This window comes from Vulpes vulpes, chromosome 4 (genome assembly GCF_048418805.1).
Source record: "Vulpes vulpes isolate BD-2025 chromosome 4, VulVul3, whole genome shotgun sequence".
Classification (NCBI taxonomy): Eukaryota; Metazoa; Chordata; class Mammalia; order Carnivora; family Canidae; genus Vulpes; species Vulpes vulpes.
The window spans coordinates 98,935,932-98,962,220 of record NC_132783.1 but is presented as its reverse complement, the minus strand read 5'-3'; the positions used below and the strand labels follow the sequence as shown (position 1 = coordinate 98,962,220).

The following is a 26,289-nucleotide window of genomic DNA, read 5'->3' as shown; positions in this document are numbered from 1 at the left end:
ACACATTTTCCTATCTGCCTTAAATCACAGGAGACTGGTTCTTATCAATGGTCACCAAGAGTAAAATAGGGTAGTGGTTAAGCATGTGGGCTCTGAAGCCAGAGGCACTGGTTTGAACCCCCGATATGCCTCTTACTGGCTGGATGATTTGGGGTTAAGTCTTTTATTAAAAAAAAAAAAAGACAGATACCTCCTCTATAAAATGGTATCAGTGGCCTTCAAGGACTAAATGAATTTCTACATATCAAACCCTGGCTCAGTACATGGTAGCCATAGTGAAAGAGCCAGGACACCGACCTGCTGGCAGCAGCACACAGGAATTCTGGGTTGGGAGTCAAACAACACAGTCTGGTTCCTGCCAGGCCCACTTGCAAGGCTTCCTGTGCATCAAACGGACTTTGGGAATTGGGAATGCCATAGTAATCATAAAATGATAAAGTAATGGCAATACTGGAAGGTACTAGTGATTTGAGCACCAGCTGTACACCAAGCTCTGTGCTGGGCATTTTTTATTTTTAGGCCAATTCAGACTTCTTCTTAGAACTTGAAAACCCCCCATGGGACGCCTCAGTGGCTCAATGGGTTAAGCATGTGCCTTCAGCTCAGGTCATGATCCCAGGGTCCTGGGATTGAGCCCAGTGTCTGTGCAGGGAGCCTTCTTCTCTCTTTCCTCTCCATTCTTGCTCTCTATCACTATGCTACCCCTGTCACTATCTCTGTCTCTCCCTCAAATTAATAAGTAAAATCTTCAAAAAGAAAAAAAAAGAACTTGAAAGACCCCTAAAGTAAAATTAGCCCCCATCTTCAGAGAAGCACTGCTGGGGAAAGAACACAGATTCTTCAGAGAACAGAGAACGTTGTCTCATAGCAGCTTCTCCAAGACATTCCTAGGCCCAAGAAAGAAACCTAACATTCACTGGCCTCTCTGATGTGCTAGGCACCTACAGATGCTTTGCATGCACTGTCTCACTTGTCACACGAATTCTGTGAGATAGAAACTATTACCACACCCGAGTTGAAAAGCTAAAGCTCCAAAGGGTTAGGTGACTTGTCCAAGGTCTTCCAATGTGAAGCAGCAGATCCAGGACAAGAATGTAGTTCTTCGGACTCCAAGTCCACACCCCACTTCCTTTCTCTCTCTGCACCAATGTATTCTCACCAGGCACCAAGAATTGCTTCACATCCACTCAGAGTTAGAACTTCTGCTTTACTGGGCCACTATCAAATGAATTTCAGGCAAGTCTGATATCCTTGACAGAAGTAAATATTTAACACAAGGAAGAAGCAAAATGTCTCGTAGCAGTGAGGGATGTAATGCTGAGTCTCCCTGTGACAGTATTTTGTACACTTCACCCTACTGGTCACAACAGCCCTGTGAGGTCGGGTCTATGGTTATACCCATTGCCATTGATAAAGGAACCGAGGTTTGGACAGTTACGCTTCTCCAGCTCAAAGTGGCAGAGCCAGGATTTGAACCAGGCATGTCTGTGTCTAGAGCCCATGCTTTGTTCAGCTCATCCTGCTGCTTCTCATTCTATTTCCACTCCGGTGAGAGCACAGACGTGGTCTCCAATAAGGTGATGCCCTTGCTTGGGAGAAAGATCTGCTACACAATTCTCTTTTGCATCCTTGAGTTATATAAGGATATGGTGGGGGGCAGGGGCCTCAGGGGCCCAAGACAGTCCCAAGAAACTAGGAAGAGACAAGCTGCCACCCTTTCTCCCAAGCCTCCTGCACTGTTCCTCCAGGCTGCAGATTCCAGGCCCAAGGGGGAAGGAGGATTTTACAAAACAACAACAAGCCTCAGCAGGCATGTACACCACGGCTCCCAGGGCTCAGTGAAATTGTGTAAATATTCACACTCAACTCTCTTTGAACTTTTTTCCTTTTTAATTGGCTTCCTGGTTTTCTCAACTGCATATGCCAAGTCATTTGGAAATCTGATGCACCCATCTGCTTGCATCCCACCCTCTGCTAGGCTCTGAGTGAGATTCTGGAGTCAGCTCAGCATGTCAGCGCCCTCCAGACTCAGGGGGGTGGAGGGGGAGATGGCAATGGGAAATGAGAACCTGACGGAGACACCTCAGCCTGAGGCTGCTAGGGCCCTCCCTCCATCCCCATCCCCAGCAGGGCTTCCCGGCTCTAACAGGCTGGTCCTGACCCAGGTTTGCTGGCTTCTGCCTCCCCCAAGTGATATGCTCTTGAAGGCTCAGCTGAAGGTTTCCCTTGAATTCCCCAGAGCACAAGGGATTCTCTTCTGTGCCCCCACCCCCTACATACTCCCTGAGCCTAAAGCCGAAGGCACTCCCCAACCTGGCCTCTCCCTGGCTACCCACACTCTACCCTGAATGAGCCCATCCACTGGCGGCTATGGAGTAAGGAAGACCCGAGTGGCATCCTGCTACTTCTCCTCCCTCATGGTCTGAATTCAGTGTCCCTGTCTGTGTTCATATAGTCCCTCCCCTCCCCACATCCCTGCCCAATACCCCCAGGGAGAGCCGATTAAATGAGATATCCAGAAAATGCCTCCTTCTAATGTCTGCCATCTAGTGGGTGCTCCATAAACCCAATAAATGTACATTATTTTTATTATCCGTCCCCCCAAAATACCCCACTGTTCCTCACCTCCATGCTCCTGCCCACTAGGCTCCCTCTGCCTGCATTGCCCTGCCCAGTCTGGCTTACCTGGCAAATATTTATCTACCTTTCACAACGCAGCTCAGACTACCCTCCCACCAAAGCCTCTTCTCAACCCAAACCTCCACCACAGGTGGAGGAACAGATCACCCCTCTCTGTACACTGCCTACCCCAGCACTGGCTCCCTCCCCAGCCCTGATGGCTCCCCTCTGCCAGAACTCTGCAGGAGCAGGAGAAGGAGGAGGCTCTCATTCTCCTCCCTGCTCAGCACAGACAGGGCCTGGCACACAGAAACAACAGTAATTACAGCTGGCCTTTACAGAGAGCTTACTACACATACACCTCCTTGTAACTGGTCTCACAACCCTCTGACAGATGTTTTATTATCATTCTCATTTTACAGGTGAGGGAATGGAAAAGCAGCATAGTTAACTGACTTTTCCAAGGTCACAGGACTAGAGGCTGACTTGGGATTTGAACTCAAGACTCTCTGACTACAGAGTGCATGCTCTTAACCATCGCAGGTAAAAGAAGGAACAAGGAGGAGGAACAGTCACAGGGATGTGAGCTGAACCCCAGAAGGCACAGACCCGCAAGAATCAGGGATTCTGGTCTTTGGGACGTAGAACAGAAAGTGACCCCGCTGGTACCTAATATGAGAAACTTGGTCATACTGCTGTTTTCAAGATAGAACGAATCCTACCTTCTGGACAACACAGCATTTCTAACAAGCTCCCAGGTAATGCTGATGCTGCCACCAACCACACTTTGGATAGTGAGGGTTAAAAGTAGTGGTTATCAAAGTGTGGTCCCCCATCAGCAGTTACAAGTGGGAGCTTACTAGAAATGCAAGTTCGGGGACACCTGGGTGGCTCAGACAGTTGAGCGTCCAACTTCTGGTTTCAGCTCAGGTCATAATCTCACGGGTTGTGGGAAGGAGCCTCCAACTGGCTCCACCCTCAGCAGGGAGTCTGCTTGAAGATTCTCTCCCTTAGCCCCTTCCCTGGCATGTTCTTTCTCTCTCTTAAAAAAAAAAAAAAAAAGAAAGAAAAGAAATGCAAGTTCTTGGGCCCCATCCCAGACAGAAACCCTGGGGTTGTATCCAGCAATCTGAGTATTAGGAGCCCTCCAGAGGACTAAAAGGCACTAAATCTGAGAACCTACCAGTCTTGTATACATTTTGTAAAGCCCAGCCCCACCCTCATCAGTTCATAGCACACATGGAAGTGAGTGCAGTGATATGGATGAGGCCCTGAGAAGTGAGCCAGTGGCCCTGGGGTCAGCTCTGGCTCTATCCTTGCTCAGCTGTGACCCAGGGCAGGTCTCCATCCTGTCTGAGCCTCATAGCCCTCAAAGCAAGGATGCTGGGAGCTGCCCTCCTGCAGTAGAAGATGTCCTTGATTGCAATGTACCATTCTGTTCCAACCCTCATGCCTATCCCTGCAGTTCTCCATCACATAGACTGAACGCTGGTGCAGTTTCTTGTGGACATAATTCAAATGTTCCTTAAAGTTACGAAGGTTCTATGAGAGGAACAATAGTGACACTCCTATCTTCAAAGGACAGGGTTGAGGGAGGTAGAGGGGTGCAGGTAAATGAATGATTTTGCTACCAGGAAGAAGTTACTAGAAAACAATGGAATGCAGTCAAAGTGGTAAACAAGAGAGTACAATTTCTGTGTCATCAGTACCACTCCCCAACACCTGTCCGTACGTCCTTCTTTTGGCAGAGACGCATGCAGACCTTATCTGGGATCACAACCAGTGTCAACATCCAGATAATGAGATTGAAGGTACCTCTTGGCTTTCCTGTCCAAGCCCTCCTGTACTATGTAAATTATGTATAATAAGCATGTATTATTTTTTCATCCAAGAATAAAAATCGTTACTTAAGAAATAGCGTTATAAGCATATTATTTATCAACGTAGGAGCAAATGTGACAAGACCTGAAAGTGTCATCACTGGAAATGGATGGGGAAACAAGGTGGCTGGAGCAGAGGAAGTGTGTATGTGTTACTTTGGTTAAAAAATATATACATATATTAAAAACATAAGGAAATTCTGACACCTGTTACAACATGGATGAACCTTAAGGACACTAGGCTGAGTGAAATATGCCAGACACAAAGGTTACCAGGGGCTGGGGCTCGGGTGAGGGTTAGTGTTTAATGGAGATGGTGTTTCAGTTTGGGATAACAGAAAAGTTTCTGGAGATGGATGGTGGTGATGGTTGCCCAACAACATGAATGTATTTAATGCCACTGAACTGTGTACTTCAAAACAGTATACTTCAAAGTTAGGATGATAAATTTTATGTCACATATATTTTACCACAATTTTTTAAAAAGTACAAAGAGAGAAGAGACATGAAAACTAAAAAGGTTTGTTCACTGACGCCTGGGTGGCTCAGTGGTTAACATCTGCCTTCTGCTCAAGGTGTGATCCCGGGGTCCTGGGATCAAGTCCTGCATCAGGGTCCCCGAAGGGAGCCTGTCTCTCCCTCTGCCTACATCTCTGCCTCTCTCTGTGTTTCTTGTGAATAAATAAATGCAATATTTTTTTTAAAAAAGATTTGTTTAAATACATATATGTCTGATGTATTCTATCTGCGAACAGAGGCGGCCTTGTCCCTCTGTCTGTCCCTCTCACTCAAATCTTCTCTATTAGAAGCAAGAGCAAAAGGGTCAGAGCAGCACCTCCCACAGCGCACCAGCAGCCCCAGAGGCACAGGATCACGTCATCCCAAGTGGCTGTCCTGTGTGCTGCAGGATGCTGAGCATTCCTCGCCTCCACACACCAGATGCCAGGAGTCTCCCCTGCCCCCATGTTGTGATAACCAAAGATGGCTCTAGACATTGCCAAATGTCCCTGGGGGGACAAAGTCCTCCTCAGTTGAGAACCAGTGGGTTAGACTGAGCCAGTAGGAATGGTCTGAGTTCTGTGGCCCATAGCAGGTAAGTGAAGACCACGGACACCCTGGGCCACATGGGAGTCAGGACTCTACACACATGCCCCACACCCCGCCGCTGAGACCAGGCTGATATCCCCAGGTAGGCACCACAGGATAGGCACTGCCAGGCTCTGCCCACCCATCCTCACCCACAGACGGCTCTTACCCAGCCTGATGTCTCCCTCCAGGGTCATCAGCACGTTGCCGGCTTTCAGATCTCGGTGGATTATCTTCTTGCCATGCAGAAAGTGGAGGGCTTCCAGCATCTGGCGGCAAACCACCTGAATCTGGGGCTCAGTGAGGCCTCTGTCTAGCTCTGGAAACAGAGGGGAAGTGAACCGTCAATTCAGCACATGGTCTCTGCAGGCAGGCTGAATGCCGGGCTCAGCCAGCTGCCAGAGATACAAGAGCCCCCGATGTCACTGACCACTCACCACGTACAAGTTCACTTCTAAGCCCTTCGTGTTACCTATTTTGTCCTTGTAGTAACACTACGGAGTAGGCACAATTATCTCAGTTGACAGATGAAGCAGCCAGGGCTCCGAGAGAGGTCAATACACTTGCTCAAGGTCACACAGGTAGCAATTCACAGATCTGAGATTCAAGCCAGCCAGCCCGCTTCAGAGAGCAAGTTCATAAAGAAAACCCTTCTAAGAGGCAAAGATCCACCCTGCAAGCAGGCAATGAGTGACACTTACTCCATGTCAAACTCCACACTTGGTGCAGGGACACAGAGAGGGGCATGGAAACAATGAGCCATGCCTAGAACAGAGGGGGACTGGGATGGGGGCTGGGGCCGGGCAGGATGGGCAGTAATCCCTTCTGTCTGGGAATTAGAAGCCTGCCCAGAAGCGAGCACATTCAAGCTGTGTCTTGTAGGAAGAACAGGTGTTTGAGAGGCGAAAAGGTGGGGCCAGGGCATTCCAGGTCAAGGAAGCAGCAGAAGCAGAGGTCTGGAGGCTGACTTGGGCTAGTGTTGAAGAAATGTGTACTGGCCGGTGGTGCTAGAGATGTGAAGGTGACAGAAGGTGAAGGGCTCGTGGGAAGGCTGACTCCTGGGGCCTCTCGTGTGCTGGCTGGGAGACACACACACACTGCTACAACCAGTGTCTGCTTAGAGATGGCGGGGCCCTTCTCTGAGCAGGTGTAGAATACAAAGAGGAGTATCCCACACAGCGGGGGGACACACAGCATGTGCAAAGGACCCTTTTTGATGGAAGGGGAAGGATGAGGGGAAAATGAATCAAGGCCAGAGGTTGGAAGAGCCTGATTGTGCAGGACCCTACAGGCTAGCTGTGAAGGTTACACTTTATCTGAAAGGCAAAGGGCAGTCCAGGACAGGCTCTCAGCAGGCAGAGACAATCTGATTTTTGCATTTAGGGGCACCTGGGTGGCTCAGTGGTTGAGCATGTCTACCTTCGGCTCAGGCCATGATCCTGGGGTCCTGGGATCGAGTCCCACATCAGGCTCCCCACGGGGAGCCAGCTTCTCCCTCTGCCTATGTCTTTGCCTCTCTCTGTGTCTCTCTCATGAATAACTATATAATTTTTTTAAATAATAATAATAAAGTAAAATAAATAAAAAGTTCTCCCCAGTGGGATAAGTGAAGAGCTTGCAGGGAGCAAGAGCAGGCAGGGATCTCAGTGAGGGGCCATTGTGGTGGTCCAGCCAAGGCTTCCAAGAGGAAGCATCTCCGACTCAGCAGCTTAGGGAGGTGGGAACGACAATGTGGGTCTGAGTGGGTGCAGAGGGAGGGAGGGCATAAGATTCAAGGCCAACATCATGTGCTCACTGACCCACTGGCCATCGTATTATTTAGTTCTTGGTGCCACCAAGCCACCTACGCTGAAGTGAGCCCCCCACTGCCCTGCCTGCTGGGTCCTCATGCCGCAGGCTCTGGGGCTGGCCAGACAGGGCACTGCTGCCAGGCCTCCCTCAGACCAGGGCAGTACTCTCCCATCTGTCTCCCTTCGCCATGCCTGGCCAGAAACCCTCAAAGGTTTTCTGTGACCTCCTGTGACCTGAGGCTCCCTGAGACCTCATCCCTAACCCCCAAGGCCCCCCCAGACCACAGACAGGCTCAGAGCTGGGGGAGGGGGACATAGGACCACGCAGACTGGGCCCGAACTGAGGCACTGCCCCTCATTAGCTATGCGGTTTCTCAAAGGTGCTCCTTCGATCCATGCCTTCATCTCCTAATCCATAAAATGGGATGATGAGAAGTGACGTAGGCAGGACTCCAGCCATAAAGTACGCTGACTCCTCAGCACGAAGGAGAGCCAATGAAAGGTCATTATTGTTATGCTGGCCCTGAAATTATGCTGGATTATCTGCAGTAATTTTTTTGAATGGCCAACTGGGCCTTGCTTGTGTCTGATTTCTCTACATAAATGAAACCAAAATAAGCCAAGCTATGATGATGACGACAATGAAGGTCTCACGGTCATCATTTTCTGAGCCTTTACCAATGTACCGGGCATGGAGTTAGGGACTTGGATGCATTCTTTCATTTAATCTTCACAATAACCCAATAAGGCAAACAGACCTTTTTAAGTCCTAGAATTTGTCAACAGTAAGATTCATTTTTGTTTAGATTACAATTCTATGAATTTAGACAAACGTATATAGTCACATAAATGCCACCGTGATTCAGATAGAAAATGTTTCCTTCACTGCCCCAAATCTGTGTGTGATCAACATTTCACCCCCATCACCAGCCCCTAAGCTGTCATTCCTTCGATTTCTGGCCCCATCATCTAGCCTTTTCTAGAATGTCATATAATTGGAATCGTACAGTATGATAAATTCTTAAGATTAATTTTTGATTACACAGCAATACATGAATATTTTCCTCATATTAAAAAAATCTGCAACATCGCAGATGACTCCTTCGCCTGTTTGAAACTGCAGCCAGCTCCACCCCACCCCTTCTCCTCCGCAGGAAGGCTGAGAGCCAACCAGCAAGGCAAGGCCAACTCGGATCAGAGCAAACACTGGGTGTTAGTTAACTAACTAGAGGGGCCATACAGTGAAGTGCCCTGCATATTCCCCTCATCTCGCAAAGGGGCCAACCCAGTGCCCCACCACACAGAGGAACCTAGGGCAGCCCTCAGGTCTCTCGGACCCCAAGCCCAGCCTCATCACTCTATATGACTCCATAGGGCGATGGGGAGACACTAAGGGCAGAAAGTCCCTCTATGCAGGGCAGGCATCTATGGGAGAGTGCACCCCTCATCACACAGCTGCACCCACGGCCGGGTCTCACCTTGTCAGGTCTCCGCATCCCACCTTCTCTTCTCCCACCTGGATTTCCAGAATGCTGACGGCAATTTTCCTTTAACTGCTGTCACCAACAGGGAGAAAACCAGGTGGGGTTGGAAAAGTGAGACAGGGAGCCAGAAGGTGAGTCTGCCCGCAGGCTGAGCCATAGCCCGGGCTCCTGCCCCAGGTATTGAGGTCAAGGACCTGGTATGTGTAAATGCCTCTTCCATCTCTGACATTCTACCCCAGACCTCATTGATCCAAGCTGCACACCTGGAGAGGCAGACGCTGGTAGGTGGCTCCCATTCTCCCCTTCTTTTTTAGCATCTAAACATACAGCCACCCAGGTAGAAGACCGCATTTCCCAGTCTCTCTTCCAGCTCTGTGCTATTACAATCAGGCCAATGAGGTGTAAATGAAAGTGTCATGTGGGGATTCTCTAACAGCTCCTTTAAAAAATGGAATTGGGGGCACCTGACTGGTTCAGCAGTTGAGCATCTGCCTTCAGCTCACAGTGTGATCCAGGGGCCCTAGGATCGAGTCCTGCATCGGGTTCCCCGCAGGGAGCCTGCTTCTCCCTGTCTATGTCTCTGTCTCTCTCTCTGTCTCTCATGAATAAAAATATAAAATCTTTTAAAAGTAATAATAAAATAATAAAAATAAAAAGTGGAAATGGGGTGTGGATTTTTGGAGTGATCCTACCCTCTCTTCTTCTATCCTGCTGTTTGGAATACAAATATTGCTGGAGTTCCTATAGCCACCTTGTCACCATGAACAGAAGTCCAGAATGAGAATGAGACCAACACAGAGGAAAGCGGGGCCAAGAGCTGAAAGAAGGAAACCAAGTTCTTATGAAAACTTAAAACAAAACAAAACAAAATTCCTAGACCAAGCTGTGCCTGAAGCCGGTCACCCTTGAACTTTTTAGTTATTTGTGCAAAAAATTCCCCTCCTACATCTCCCACCTTTTTCTCCTCTAAACCAATTTAAACAGTCTTTGCCTTAAAAGCTAGAGAGTCTCAATTCATACAAGACCACCATTATTATTTTGTTAAATTCTGCACAGAATAATGAAACTCTTCAAAGGCAGTCTCAGCTGAGAGAACACCCAAGGGCCATGTCGTAAGTACTCATGTCTAGCTACCGACTGCCATTTCCCCATCTGAGAACTCTGGGAGTGGGAAGGGTCTCTGCAAGGAAGGCCAGGGTTTCTATAGCTCTGGAAAGGGCTGCCATAAATTCAGGACATTCCTGAGTTAAACTCAGGGGGAAAATACCTTCCTCACAATAATAGAATGGCTGAGTGGTTCTACATTACCCCAAAAACCTCCCCTCTGCTGAGCCACCCCACAATCGTGGGCCTGCCTTTCCATGTTCTGGGGCCCTGGCCCCTCGGCCTCCCCTCACTGTGTACCATGCCCACAAGACCCAGGCTCCCATCTCAGTCCTGCTGGGGACTCTGGGCCACCTCCTTAACCCTTCTAAGTGTCAATCTGGCCAAAAATAAAACAGAAACACTCAGGTAAAATATGTGAAAGCACCCACCACCATCTCTGGCATACAGGGACTATTGACAAAATATTCACAGAAATGAATTTTTTTCCTGTTCAAGCTTGTCTGGGGTATGAAAATCTGACAACACCCCCATTAAGCTCTTACAAAATGGGTGGGGATCCCCGCTTTTCAAAGAACTTCCCTCAGGGGTCTCATTTTCACCTCCTAAGGGCGCTGTGGGGTGGGGCAAAGGAAGAATCACCCTTCTCATGGCCAACAAAGCTTGAGGGGGCGAGTGACCAGCTCAAGGACACATGGCTTTTTGAACAGGAAGCGCTGGTTTTGCAATGAGAGCCCTACATTCTCTCCAAGAAACCAACCCCTGCTCCTGAAAGGGGACAGAATGAAGATACTCCAAGAGGCCATGTGAGTTGCTGGGGCAGGGGAGTGACCCAGTCCTAGACCAGGGTTCTAGAGCCCACCCAAGCACCACCACACTGGATCTAGAAAGACTCACCCAACATGATGGCGTCCACAGCTCCTCCAGGACAGAACTCGATCATGATCTACAGAAAACAAAAGGCAAAGTAATAATGAGCAGGGAGGGGTGCACAGCCAGGACCTGGCCCTGGTCCAGCAGGATCTGCCAGCACCCAGTGCCCTTGCTCCCTGGCCTCTCCTCCTCCCGTCCCAGGGCCTGTCCAGTCTGCATGACCCCAATCTGACCCCAAACCTCATAGGGTGCCCTAAAATCTAGAGGGTTTACTGGGTATTTTTCAGGGGGACAAAAAGTTGCCATGGAAACCCTCAGCTGCCACAAATCGCCTTTTCTCACCAGGCCCTGCACCCTCCTCCTGCGCCCCAGCTGCCAGCTGCCCCACTTCCTAGGCTCCACAGCCAGGAGTCCCAGAGGACACCTCTGCCCACACACATGCCGGCCAAGCCCTCACAGAATCCCAGCACCCATCCCTTGCCTCTCTCCACCTTCTAGAGGCCAGGGCCCTTGCTGGCTTGGAACACCAGAACATCAGGGCTCGAAGACCAGCTCAGGTGTAGAAACCCATGCCCAGTGGGGTACCTGGGTGGCTCAGTGGTTGAGCATCTGCCTTCAGCTCAGGTGGTGATCCCAGGGTCCTGGGATCGAGTCCCGCATTGAGCTTCCCACAGGGAGCCTGCTTCTCCCTCTGCCTGTGTCTCTGCCTCTCTGTGTGTCTCTCTCATGAATAAATAAAGAAAATATTAAAAAAAAAAAAAAACAGGCCCAGAAAGGGGATGGGGCTGACCAAGGTTGCAGATTATTTGGTAACAGGTCATGTACTAGAAAGGTTTTCAACCTCCCCAGGTCATTCATTCACACATGCATTCATTCATTCATTCATCACACACCCACTAGGCAGTGGGCCCAGGATCACAATCAGACCCATACCCCCAGGGGGCTCCCAGCAGCATGGGGGCCAGAGAAGGATGCAAAGAATGCAGAGCGCCCTTGGTGCCAACCAGAAACCCCTGGGCCAGAGCTGCTCTCCAGCCAGAGGAAGGAGGAGGGGCCTCCGTATATCCATGGAGTCTCCAGCTTGTGGTGAACTTCCAGAGGCTTCCCAGCAATGTAAATATAAGGATGTAGCAATGCATGGCTGGACCCAGGTCCCAGACCCACCGTTCACTTGCTATGGCCTTGAGCAAGGCACTCCAATTGAGTGCATTTTCTCAGCTGGAAGATGGGGCTGCTGATGCCACTGCTCTAACATGGGCCACACCACTGGGCTATATTTAGGGGGACAGGCCACAGTGGGTCAAGCAGGGGTCCAGAGTACTAGCTAGCTACTGGGGGTAGCAAGACAGTGCTGGCCCTCCTAACCTCCTAGGGCAGCAGACAGGCCTGCTCCATGTTGTAGAAGGCTCCATGCCAGTCAGGAGAGAGAGCCACATAAGGAGATACCGCAGCTTGCACACCACCTCCTGCCAGGAAGGAAGGACATGGCCTCTGAGGCTCCTGGGGTCACTCCAGCCGTGCCTGGCTAGTACCCCTTCTCCAGGACTTCTAAAACTACAGTGACCCTGAATAAAAGCCATCACAGATGAATTAATGTCTGACAACCCATGACAGTGGGAAGAGGAACTTCTTTCTGCCAGTCATCCATCCAATCACCAGACTGTTCCCAGGGATCAGGGACCGGAGGGGACCTGGACACAGCCATTGACCTCTTGCAGTACAGCATCTCATTCTGCCTTTTAACAATTCTCAGCTCCACAGAAGGACAGAAAAATCCTACTAATTGCCCAGAAAAGCCAGAAAAGCCCAGACATGAGAGGCAATGTATGAAGCAAAATGTGTCATTATGGAAAACCACTTGCTACCTGAGCAGCCTGTAAGGTGGGGGGGAATACATACCCAAACCCCAAGGGAATGACCTTGGCAAGGTCATCCAAGCTTTGCTGAGCAACAGGCACCCAGTTTGGGCTCAGTCAGTAAGAGCTGTAGCTAGGACTCCTTCCTTGAGCTCACAGATCTGGGATTCTTCTGTACTTGTGTTGTTTTTTGAGACTCTATGAAAGGTAACCTCTCTCTCCTCTCACCCAGAAAAATGCAAATAAGAACAAGTGTTTGCATGCAGTTCTACTGAAATCCTGTACACTCTGAAGTCCCCTCAGCAAACTCAGGTCAGGAGCCCGTGCTCTGCCTCTCCACCCCTTAATACCTATGTGGCCTTTCTGTAAAACAGAAGAATACTATGGGCCACCCAGGGTTACTGTAAGGACTACATGAGGTGGTGTTTACAAAACAACAGTCCAAACTCTGCCCACACAGTGAACGCAGCACAGGCTCAGGCGATTCCCTCTTCTCTCACAGCCTGCAGTCGCAAAGGACAAGATGGACCTGAATTCAAGTCCTGATAGTGCCACTTAAATTGGCTGTGTGACCTTGAGTAAGTCACTTAATCTCCCCAAGCCTCAATTTCATCTGTAAAATGGCACTAATTGCTGTTACCTCCAACATCAAGGCACTTACATGAGATTCTCAACATGAAAGCACAATAGCAAAGCCACACCAATTAATATGTCCTTGCTGAATTTCTAGCAAACAGAACCACCAAGTATCACACTTAGACCATGTTATTCAGGCTTCCTACAAATCCATGCCTTCTAGAACCACAGTATATCAACACACCCACTGTTATTACCACAGTGCGAGAAGTGACCAAATTCTGGCAGTTCCTGTATCTGTCAGGGAACCGTCCCTTATGCAATACCGTGACACAAGGTCCCTATGACCATCCTCTCCAGAGTTCAGTTCAGCACTAGGAAAGCTTGCACATTCTGCCAATCTAGTTCACTTCCTCTTCTGCAATTCTAGATCCCCATGACCCCATGCACTTTCCTTTTGCAATTTGTTAAATTTACTGATTGACTGATTGCTTTGGCTGCTGAGAAGCTCTGGGCTTAGCTTTGGTCTTATTCCCGGGAATAAACGTACCAACTTTTGACTCTATGCCAAGATTAAACCCACACTATTTCACAACTTATAATATGGACCCCAATAAAATGTTTTTAAAAGATGACCATCTGGGACGCCTGGGTGGCTCAGCAGTTGAGCATCTACCTTTGGCTCAGGGTGTGATCCTGGGGTCCCAGGATTAAGTCCCATATCGGGCTCCCTGCATGGAGCCTACTTCTCCCTCTGCCTGTGTCTCTGCCTCTCTCTCTCTCTCTCTGTCTCCTGTGAATAAATAAAATCTTTAAAAAAAGAAAAAGAAATAAAAGATAACCATCCTGCAGAAGTCTGAAGAAACAGCACTCATTGGTATTCATCACAAATGTGTTAGAGTGATATTCCATTGACCTTTGTGTAAATATTGCCTGACAATACTCTCACATATAGCAAAATATGGTTTGGGTTTTCTTCCCCTTTTATTTTAAGTGTTTTTTTTTCCTCCTTTTGGTTTTAAATTTTTCACATCTTATTGTCTTGATGCGATACCAAAAAGAAAGGTCCCTTTCATGACAGTTCTTCCTAGGTTCCTCTACATGGGTCTTAAGGTTCTTTCAGCTTGTCAGTGGCAGGGTTGCAGGAGACTTCCACAGAAACATGTGGGCTAATTAACAAAATAATCTCAATTAATAAAATAATGATAAATAAAAATAAAATATGCATCCCAATACCTTAGGAAGTCACTAAATATTCATGCTAGGGAAACAGAATGGAAGCACATACATTAATACCCAGGGAAGGATTACAGGTAGTCTGTACTGGTATATATTTTCCACATTTTACTCAACATACAGGAGTCATAAAAATATTAGAAATAAACCTTTTTTTTTTTAAATGGGAAGAACTGTCTTAAAATAACCCCTGGTTATAGATGCATCTATTCAACTGAAGGGAGATGGGATATCTATGCCTGTCTACAATTAGAGCCCCAGCAGGCCTGTGCCCACTGTGTCTAGGAATGAAAAGAGGCTTCTTAGGGTCAAGGGTTCCTGGGTGCAGAGCTGAAGGCCCCTAAGCCCTCACCAAGCCCCAAATGCAACAGCTACAAGTACCAAGGACCAACTCCCTGAACCCATCAGAGGCTCATCCTTCACGCTCCCTTGAGAGCAGCAAGCACTGTGGCTCAAGGTTTTCTCAGGAAGTGGTGAAGTGCAGTTTGTGATCAGTTTATTGATTCATTGACAAGTACCAACTGACTACTACCAGGGGGCTTCACAGTGCTAGGCACAGCAGGACCATAAAAGTAGTATTCAATCAACAAACACTATCTGAGTTCCTAGTCTCTAACAAGCCTGGGGACTGGGGACCCAGGATGAACCAGACAGGTCCCTGCCCCAAGACCACAGGCAGAGGCCAATATAGGCACATCATGACTAAGTTATCAAAAAAAGTTGTGGCCATCCTGGAGGGCCTCCCAGAGAAGAGCTGGTTTTGAAGGGCAAATTTGTCAAATGAAGCAGCACAGAGACAGTATAAGCAAAACACAGCAAGTGCAGAGGCAAAATAGCCTGGAAGAGAATGAAGGGGGGAATGGTGGAATGTTCCAAGGGGTTCATCAAAGGTTAACTGGAACTAGAACTCGAACATCTCAAAGTATGAACTTGACCCTGAGAGTTCTGTATGTCTGGAGAAAGGCACCAGAGGGTTTCAATAAAGGGTGTTACAGACAGGGTTTCTGCTTTAGAGGAACCCCCCCTCCCCCCGACCAACATCAGATATGGTATCTCTAGAGGGTGGGAAAGCAGAGGAACAGTGGATTTGGCACAAACAGCAAAAGGCCAAGGCATCATGGTTGCCTTCCCCCCTGCCAACACAGCATTCTTTCCTTCCCCTTTGTGAAACAGCCATGGTAGCTGAGTGAGACTCACCTCATCCCCAGTGGGGAGAGGAGGCCTAACCCAACCAGGGAAATTCTCTGCCTCTTGCCCTGACGGCTGGCTCAGGGCTGGTCACAGGTAGGATTACAGGTCACAGCCAAGCTGGTGAGCTCTGCTTGATGGTGTGAGATGCCATGATATCTCCCTCTGGAGACAATTAGGAAGCACGAAGCCCCAATGGTCACAGGCAGCCATCTTGCAACCATGAGGGAAGCCAGCATGAAGACATCGCTGATACAAAGAGGAGGGCAGAGAGATTCACAGTGTAACTGAGCCATGCTCGATATCCGTCTCAAATCTGACCTTCCTCTGGACTTTTCAAATAAAATATGCAAGCCCATTAATTTCTTCCATTGTTTAGGCTAATTTGAGATTTTCTATTTCTTGTTACCGAAAGCATCTGATCTCACATTTGGCAAGAGATGATGAAGATGAACTAGAACAATGAAAGGGGAGGACGAGGGGATGCCATCTCATTTGGCAAATAAGATTTTCCTAGTCATCTCTAAGTGCTACCAGCTAAAAACACTATGCCAGTGGTCTTCAAACTTTAGCATGCATCAGAATCACCTGGAGAACTTGTTAAAACAAAACCTCACTAAGCAGTGTCAGGTAGGGTCCAAGCATCTGCATTTCCAACAAATGCACCCAGGGGGTGCCGGTGCTGGTTCCCTGACTATACTTTGAGAACCACTGCTCTATAAGAATTTGCAAAAGGGCAAGAAGCTTGGACCTTGGGGCCACATCTCCCCTCCTCCTGGCAAAAACTAATGTAAGATGGTGGTAGAGAAATCTTGGGAGCAAACCGGCAGAATTATCCTTTTTATCCTCCTTATTAACCTGAAGTTCCTCATCAATGTTCCTTATTCTTTGTGCTTGTAACCGAAGAGCTAAGGGCTTGGGTAGGATATAAGATCATCCTGGTAAGCCTTTACCAAGGGATGGTTTGAGAAGCCGTGGGTATTTTCAGAGGCTTTAGGGATTTGCATAATTAAAGATGGTCAGATAGAAAAAAATGGAGTCTACCTCAATGAGTATTTTCCCAAAAGATGAGTATATATAAATAGTATGTACATATATGTACATATGTATGTATATATAATACATATGCAATTATTTAAAAATCCTCTCATCAAAAAAATAAATAAATAAATAAAAATAATAAAAATCCTCTCATCATTTACAAAAAGGCTTTGTGGATACCTGAGTGCACGTCAAGGAGTATATGACAATTAGTTAAGATCGGGTGGGCAGAAATGACACCAAAATTACAAGCAACAAAAGAAAAGACGCAATGGACTTCATCAACAATAAAAGCTTTTGTACATCAAAGTGCAGGACTGAAAAAGTAAAAAGACAACCCAAAGAATGGGAAAAATACCTGAAAATCATATATTTTGATAAAAGACTAGTATCCAGAATATATAAAAAATTCTTGGGATCCCTGGGTGGCGCAGCGGTTTGGCGCCTGCCTTTGGCCCAGGGCGCGATCCTGGAGACCCGGGATCGAATCCCACATCAGGCTCCCGGTGCATGGAGCCTGCTTCTCCCTCCGCCTGTGTCTCTGCCTCTCTCTCTCTCTCTGTAACTATCATAAATAAATAAAAAAATTAAAAAAAAAAAATTCTTACAACTCAACAATAAAAGGACAAATAACCCAACTTAAAAATGGACAAAGGATATGAATAAATGTCTCTCCAAAATAGAAACAAAGGGCCAATAAGGATATAAAAAGATGCTCCCCATCATTGGTCCTTAGGGAAATGCTAATCAAAACTATGAGATACTACTTCACAGCTGCTAGGATGCCTAGAATTAAAAAGGACAACAATAAGTGTTGGCAAGGATATGGACAAATTGGAACCCTTGTACAATGATGGGGGGAATGGTGCAGGTACTTTGGAAAACAGTGTGGCAGTTCCTTAAAATATTAAACACAGCATTACCACCAATTGATCCAGGAATTCCACTCCTAGATATATATCCAAGATAATGAAAAACATATGTCGATTAGACAGATTGACTAAGAAAAAAAAGAGAGGACTCAAATTACTAATGTCAGAAATGAATGGAGACATTACTACTGATGTTACAGAAAAAAAAGATTATAGGAGAGTACTATGAACAACTGTACACTAACAAACTGGATAGCCTAGACAAATTCCTAAAAACTATGCAACCTATCAAGACTCAATCTTGGGACTGATTGCCTGGGTGGCTCAGCAGTTGAGCATCTGCCTTTGGCTCAGCATGATCCTGGAATCCCGGGACCAAGTCCCACATCGGGCTCCCTGCATGGAGCCTGCTTCTCCTTCTGCCTATGTCTCTGCCTGCCTCTCTCTCCGTGTCTCTCATGAATAAATAAAGCCTTAAAAAAAAAAAAAGGAAACAATTCCATTTACAATAGCATCAAAAAAGAAGAAAATAACTCAGGAATACTTAGGAAGGAAAAAAAAACTTAATCAAGAAGGCAAAATATTCATACTCCATAAGCTATAAAACATTGCTGAAGGAAGTTATAGAAAGTGCAAGTAAACGGAAAGACAGTCCATGTTCGTGGACTAGAAGACTCAACATTGTTAAGATGTCAATATACCCCATCTACAGGTGCAAGTCCTATCAAATCTTAATGGCATCTTTTATAAAAATTGAATAATCTTTCCTAAAATTCATATGGAATATCAAGGGACCCCTAATAGCCAAAACAATCATTCTTGAAAAAGAAGAAAGTTAGAAATCTCACACTTCTTGACTTCAAGATTTACTACAAAGCTACAGTAATCAAAACATCCTGGTACTAAAGGAAGAGTGACATATTCATGAATGGAAGACAGCCCAGAAATAAACCCTTACATATATGGGCAAATGATTTTCAACAAGGATGCCAAGACCATTCAGTGGGGAAAGGACAGTCTTTTCAACAAATGGCGTTGGGAAAACTAAAATATCCATATGCAAAAGAATGAAGGTGGTAGACCCTTACACCTTAGGTCATATATAAAAATTCACTCAAGATGGGCAGGCGCCCACCGGAAGCCATGGCCGCCACGCCGGAGCCCGGCGAGCCCACCAAGGGGAAGGTTCTTTTCTATTCTATTTTATCCTAGCCCTTTAAGCTCCTAGGAATTTTAGATGTTGAAAACATTCCCTGTGCACGGGATTCGGTATTGTATGGTTCGTTAGGATCGGTTGTGGCTGGCCTTGGACATTTTTTGCTAACTAGTAGGATTAGAAGATCATGTGACGTTGGAGTAGGAGGATTTATCTTGGTGACTTTAGGATGCTGGTTCCACTGTAGGTATAATTATGCAAAGCTAAGAATCCAGGAAAGAATTGCCAGAGATGGAATTAAAAATAAGATTTTGTACGAAAGTACCCACCTTGATCCTGAAAGAAAACCAACCACTGACAAGAACAGCAGTTGAGCAGTCTCAAGCATCAGAATACAACTCTGGAGTCAGAATAAAGTAGAGAACACTCTATTAAGCCTCGTATGTACCATTACTTTCAATCAAGCAAATAAAGGATGTGTTGGTTGTAGTAAAAAAAAAAAAAAAATTCACTCAAGATGGATCAAAGACCCAAACATAAGAGCTGAAACTATGAAACTCTCAGAAGACAACACAGGGGAAAAGCTTCCTGACATTGGATTTGGCAATTTCTTGGATATGATGCTGAAAGCACTGGCAACAAAAGAAAAAATAAGCATATTGGACTTCATCCAAATTTAAAACTTTTGTGCATCAAAGGACCCTATCAACAGAGTGAAAAGGCAACCCACAGAACAAAATGTGGTGTTATCTACACAATGCAATATGATTCAGTCATAAAAAGAAATGAGGCACTGACACATCCTACAATATGGATGAACCTTGAAAGCACTGTACCAATGAAAGAAGTCAGATAGCAAAAGGCCACATATATGATTCCATTTACATGAAATGTCCATAACAGGCAAATCCAGAGACAGACATTAGTGGTTATGAGGGACTGGGGGAAGGAGCCCAAGGAGAGGTACGGGCAGGAAGGAATAGGATCCCAGAGCAAGAGACTGCATGGCTCTTAAAATGTGACCCAAGTTCGGGGCACCTGGGTGGCTCAGTAGGTTAAGGGTCAGACTCTTGGTTTCAGCTCTGGTCATGATCTCAGGGTCATGGGATCCATCCCCATGTGGGGCTCTGTGCTGGGTATGGAGTCTGCTTCAGGATTCTCTCTCTCTCTCTCTCTCTCTCTCTCTCTCTCCCTCTGCCCCTCATCCCCTCTTGTGCGTGCTCTCTCTCTCTCAAAAAATTTTTTTTAAAAAGTGACCCAAGTGCCCTTCATGGCTCTTTATTCACAGTCTCTCGTTTTATCTACACACAATTCTGTAATGTAAATACTGTTATTATTCCCACTCTATAGATCAAGGGTTACCACACTTTCTCTATAAAGGGCCAGATAGTAAATGTTTCCAGGTTTGCAGCCATATGGTCTCTGTTGCAAGCAGACTGCTTTTGTCGCCAGAAAGCAGCCAGAGGTACCAGAACAGATGGGCACAGCTGTGTGCCACAAGCCTTCATCTACAAACACAAGGGGTGGGCCAGACTGTGCACAGGCTGTCGTTCACCATCCCCTATCCCAGACGAGAAAACTGAGGCACAGAAAGATTCAGTAACTTGTCAAGGCCCCAACTTATAAGGGGTGAGGCCAAGATGTAAACCCAGTGCTCGGACATAAGAGGCTCCCATTCCCTGGGCCCAACCCCTTCCCCAACCAACTAGGAGGGCCTACAATATATCAGGCATCTTCCCTGCTGGCCTCTGAATGTCTTCATTATAAGGTTTCAACTCAACATCTAAGATGGGACTTCCTCTCTCGCCCTCCCCTAGAACCCACAGCTGGTGCAGGCAGAGCTGGGATTTGAACCCTGGCCCACGCGGGCCGGGAGGCTCACAACAGCGGCCCTGCATTAAGAAGGCAGGTCAGCCTGAGCTCGGATACAGGCAGCACATTCTGGTAAGAGAGGCGCTTGCTTTTTCTGGGCCTCTCGTCAGAGTACCCTCACCATGGCGGGTCTCCCTCCTCCCACTCCCGAGCTTCGTTTCCCGGAGACGCCAGCCCGTACACACACTCAGAGGGTGCCTGGCCGGGGACAGCATGCAGTTGCTGGCTGCTTCTCTGGCTGGAGGCCAGACGAAACTGGAAACCTGTGTTTGCCTCCGCATCAGTTTAGATTAAGCAGCTGTCATGGCACAGCATAAGGTCACGGCCTTGTTACGTGATCTTGGCAGGTCACAGCGCCTCTCCTGTCACTCACTCATTTATTGATTCATTCATTCACGGATTCATCAGGCACCTATCCTGCCCCGTGCTCTTTTGGCCACCAGGAAGACAGCAGCGAAAAACAACAGTCCTTGTGCCCCTGAAGCTCTCTTTCAAAAAAACAAAAAACAAAAAACAACAAAACAATCTCCGCATCTGGGAAATGAGCCCACCTGGCAGGAGGCCTAGGCAGGTGTGCACACTGCACAGCACCTGCACAGCTCAATTAAAGAAGTATCTTCTCCTTTTTCAGCCTGGGGATGCATACTGTATAAGCTTCTTCAGAGCTGTGCAAATCAGTCAACTCAATGCTCCTTAAGACAGACAGAGCCAGAATCAAAAATCTCTCCTCTCTACCAGACCCACCTTTTGGGGCTAGACATCAACACCAAGGTGATTTCCACTCTTTTAAGTCACACACAAAGAAACCCCCAGGTATGCAGCTGTTTTACCTATATGGTCTCACTCTGTGCCCTCAACCTCCTCAAGATGTAAGGGGTTGTCAGGTTACCTGGGGTCAGCCTCAGTTTCCCCATTCCTGACATTTAATTGGAATCAAGAACTTATTCTGTGCCAAGCCCTATGCCATACACTTTGTGTGGGTTATCTTCCACTCACGATTTAAGGTAGGTATCCTAAAAAATGCCTATACTTCATGGGGCTTATTGTAAGGATTAAACAGGATAATGTATGCCAGGCACTAAAAACTTTACCGGGCACAGAGTAAGGAAATGCTCAATAAATGTTGCCAATTGTTATTAGCATTCAGTGGTATTTTATTCCCATTTTACATATGGGGACACTGAGGCTCAGAGAGATTAAGGTCTCTCTGAGTAAAGGGTTTTTTTTCTTTTTTAGAGATTTTATTCATTTATTCATGAAAGGTAGAGAGAGAGGCAGAGGAGAAGCAGGCTCCATGCAAGGAGCCCGATATGGGACTTGATCCCAGGACCCCAGGATCACACCTCGAGCTGAAGGCAGATGCCCAACCGCTGAGGCACCCAGGCATCCCTCTTTTTCATTTTTTAATAAAAGCAAACAAACTAAAACCAGAAGGAAAAAAAACATTAAAATTTTTTTTTAAATTGTTCACCACTGAATGGATTGAAACCCAATTCCAAGTAAAGAGAAAAGAGAGGGGATAGCCCGGGTGGCTCAGCAGTTTCGCCTACCTTCAGCCCAGGGCGTGATCCTGGAGCACAGGATCGAGTCCCACATCAGCCACCCTGCATGGAGCCTGCTTCTCCCTCTGCCTGTGTCTCTGTCTCTGCCTCTCTCTCTCTCTCTCATGAATAAATTAAAAAAATAAATAAAAATTTAAAAAAGAGAAAAGAGAGGGAGGCTGCAGAAGAGACCATGAGTATCTGTACCAGAAAGTGACTACTGAGTCCACAGAAACATTTATGATGGCACAGCTAGTCCCTTCCAGGCCAAGGACAATACACCACACACCTCTTAAGGCTGTGAACTTATGAAATGAGTAGTAGCAGAGCCAGGACCCAAACTGGGAACTACCTGAGTGCCAAGTCTGGGCTCTGTTCATCTCCCCAGTGGAAGAGACCTAGTGGCTCCCTCCCCCCTTCCTCATGTCTCAAGGAGGAAGCCACAGCCTCTGGGTGGGTTGGGGAAAGGGCCCCTCTCTCTCCTTGCTCCAGCCCTTACTGGGCCCCACTGGTCAGCTCACACATACCAAGTGAGCTTGCTCACCCAGAGATAAGGGAGCTAGGATGTCCCAGCCCAGATAAGAGAAAGCTTGGACCACCCACAGGGTTTCAAAATTAACTTTTACAGTCCACGGGCAGCAGGGCCAAGCAGCAGAATCAGGCTGGCACTGCCACAGCCCAGCAGCCCCTGAGAGACAACTGAGGCACGCTCAGGCCAGAGATGAGGCACCAACACTCTGATCTGGGCCTGGGTCCCCTCACCTCCCTGGCCTTCCCTGAAGCCAGTAAGAACACGGAGTGAGCACACATAAGGTGCTCAATAAATGCATGTTGGCAACACTCCTAGAATTAAACTTAAATAAGCCAGAGCTGGGAGGTCTGCACAGACTCCCAGTTCTGCCGCTGTCCTTCTGTGGAGCGGCCATAACCCCTTTCCTGCTCTGATCCTCAGTCTTCACACCTGGAAAATGAAGCTCTGAACAGCTCTAAGTCACTTGCAACACACGTTTTGGACTTCAAGGTGAGTATCTCAAGTCACTTTATCATTGAATAAGCAGGCTATGCTTCTAAAAGTCCATTCAAATCATCCATTAGTGGAGCCTCTGGATATATAAATGAATGCATGTCAGTCAAACACCTCAGTGGCCTTAAAATGCCGAGAAATCAGGGCAGAACAGCCAAAGGGTGACTAACATAGCTGATGGCTAGATTCAGCACGGAAAGCCAGACAGAAGCCAGTCCCTCCCACTCTGCCGCCCGAGAGCAGAGCTGATGGCTGCCGTGAGTGAGCACCTAACGCCTCCCGGCACTGCGCTAAGCATTCCTTTATGTGAGCCGTTACTCTTACCCCTCTTCTACAGATGGGGAAACTGAGGTTTGGTGGGGAAAGAGCTTCCCCACAGCCCCTCAGCACATAAGGGATGGAGCACATAAGGACAAAGACCCAGGTCTGTCTGACTCCAAGATACAAAGCCGCTGAAGGCATGGAGCCCTGAGTGAGCCCTTTGCCTCTCTGGGCCTGTTTGTCCCTGGGGAAGCAGCGATAGATACCACAATCATCCAGGCCTCCCTGCTCTGAGAGGCGCTGGCCTCTGGGTGGGGGGACACCCCAGCAGCATGGAAGCCAAGAGGCTTCTGGTTACTCAACAGAGGTCTGTGGAAAGAAGTCCACGGGGCAGCCACCCAAAAACAGAAGAGTCAACACAAAAATGTCTCCAGCTTCTCAGCAGCCTGTCCCTGTAGGTGGAGTCCCAAAACCTCCGCACCTCTGAGCCCCAGGCCAAACAATATGGCCATTGAGAGGGGCAGCCCACACCCACAAGGCCTCCCTGGAACGCTGTGCCTCCTCCCTCCACCCTCAGCCATGCCTGCCACATCCACAGAAAGCCTGCAGAAGGAACCACGTGTACCGAGCAGCCCCAACGGGCAGGAAGGGCCCCCAGAGCCCAGGGGGTGATCTTGGGGCTCCTGGGGTAGAGGGGCAGTTCTGCAAGGCAGGAGGGAGGAGAGATGATCCAGTGAGCTTCTGAGCCTAACTAGCACATTCTAGGGCCCCTGTGCCACAATCCCTGGGGTGGATGTGGAGGTGGAGATGGCACCGCATCCTAATGTGCTGGCCCAAGTCCCAGTCAGCTCTGGGGTGCTACTGAGGTGATCCGAATCCGGAGGTGCTAACCCCTCACGTCCTGCCCAGAGGTAAGGAGCACTAGCTTCAGGATCAAAGTCCCCTGAGCCCGAGTCCAGAGGTTGCTACTGGGTGACTGTGGGACTCCAGGTCCCCCTCTGTAAAATGGGGAAACACATTCCCACCCTGATGCAGTCTTGGAAGATTAAATGAGATCACACGGGTAAAAAAACACAGTGCCTGGCACCTAATCAGAACGTGACAAGTGACAATCACCATCATCATTAGGATGGTTAATCACCATCACCACCATCCTCATCATACCACCTTTCAGGAAAGGCCAAGTTCAGCCTTGGAACCAGATGCAAACTGGACCTGCAGCCCCTGGGGAGAGACACAGGAAGCTGTGTGTCGGCACAGATATTTCTGATCCCATCTGACCATCGGTGTGCCCAGCCACCATTCCCTAAGCCAGCTGTGCCAGGGCCCCTGTTGAGCCGGAGAGCAATGAGCCAGGGCCGTGGAAAAGGACTTAGAACGGAGGGTCCTATGGCCTCCTGAATCCTTAAGATGCAGAGTGAGCAGGGTCACAGGAAATGTCTGTCAGGTCGGAGATACCATTGTCAACTAAATTTGTTAAACATTTGTGGCATTTGAGATGGTCCTTAAAGGACAAGTAGGATTTGAAACAAAGGCTTGGGGGGTGGCAGTGTGGCACCACAGGCAGACCAGCGCTGGCCTGCTCACAGAGCCAGGAAAATGGTGCAGGGTGGGCCTGCCTGTCTTACTGCATCCCCAAGACAAGCCCCGGCCTTCCTCCACTCATTGTCTGAGGGACACAAGTCGCCAAGAAACCAACACACCTGCATGAACTAAGGTGAACATGGGGTTTCAGCACTGCTGACCCACACAGTGGGTTCTAGTTCTGGCTGGGACGACGACTAACAGCCCCCCTGGGGCAAGCTCAGGGATTGTAGTCCGGTTTGCTCATCTGTCTTGTGGGGGCACCTGGAGGACCCCCCCCACACACACACACCAGGTAGTGATCCAGCAGGATGGCGTAAAGAAGCCCTCCCATGAGCTCGGTAAGTGCACGGCTACCACTCGTGACGCCGGCAGCTGGACACACATGGCAGGTCCCCAGGACACCTGACAACAGCGTGAAGGAGCAATACGAGAATAGCAGGGGCGCAGGGAGGAACAGTGGGCATCCCAGGCAAGTCTAAGTACTCACGTGTGCACAGCGCACCTCACCATCTGTCACTCCATGGGCTGTGTAATCTGATTTTGTCTCTTGTCCACCTCTCCATGCCCACCCCACTGCCCCTAGAATGTAATTTCCCTGAAGGCAAGGCTTTGTGTCCGTGCCCTCAGCATCTGAAGCAGGGCCTGGCACACAGCTGGTGCTCCATAAACATTCATTGATGCAGGAAGGGAGAGAAGGGCAGAGTCCACAAGCCAGTGCGAGAATGAGTGAATGAATGAAAGCCGCCCCAGACTCTGCAACAGCTGCAATAGTTAAAGTCCCCTCGGTGACAACACAAGCCCAAGGCCTGACAGAAACCAGGAGGGGCGCCGCTAGGAAGACAGCAATCCAAGGAAGAGAGGAAGACAGCCCCATGGCCCCCATCCATCCTCTGTTTCCCCACTTCCCACCCAGGACTGGAATTATCTGTGCCTTTCAGGGCCCGGCAGGGCATACATGCTACCCAAGGGTGGCGGGGGGCAGAGGCAGACAGGGCAGCAGGTGCCCATCCCCAGGGCAGCTGCACTCAGCCAGCTCAGAGACCCCAGGCAGAAATACTGGCCCAAGAAGCCAGAGCTGCTGATCCTTCAAGCCAAGCCGGATGGTGGCTGGGGGCCATGGGGCTGTCTCCTCTCTTCCTTGGACTGCTGTCTTCCTAGCGACGCCCCTCCTGGTCTCTGGATTCTTATGAGAGAGATGTCAATTTATAAAGGTTCGTGCTATTTCAAAAAATGGTAAAAGCCT

At 48.2% G+C, this 26,289-nt stretch overlaps 1 protein-coding gene and 1 pseudogene across 2 annotated transcripts in view; one reads left to right on the top strand and one right to left on the bottom strand.

The window, feature by feature from the left end:
• Nucleotides 1-26,289, bottom strand: part of STK10 (serine/threonine kinase 10) — a 113,621-nt gene that overhangs the window by 48,567 nt on the left and 38,765 nt on the right. For both annotated transcript variants that reach the window (XM_026007115.2, XM_072756592.1), the window contains 2 exons: nucleotides 10,861-10,909; nucleotides 5,755-5,904 (listed from right to left, as the gene is read on the bottom strand). In XM_026007115.2, coding sequence (XP_025862900.1) covers nucleotides 5,755-5,904; nucleotides 10,861-10,909 — 199 coding nt within the window. The remainder of the gene's footprint in view (nucleotides 1-5,754; nucleotides 5,905-10,860; nucleotides 10,910-26,289) is intronic.
• LOC112926163 (cytochrome c oxidase assembly protein COX20, mitochondrial pseudogene) lies at nucleotides 18,749-19,242 on the top strand (annotated as a pseudogene).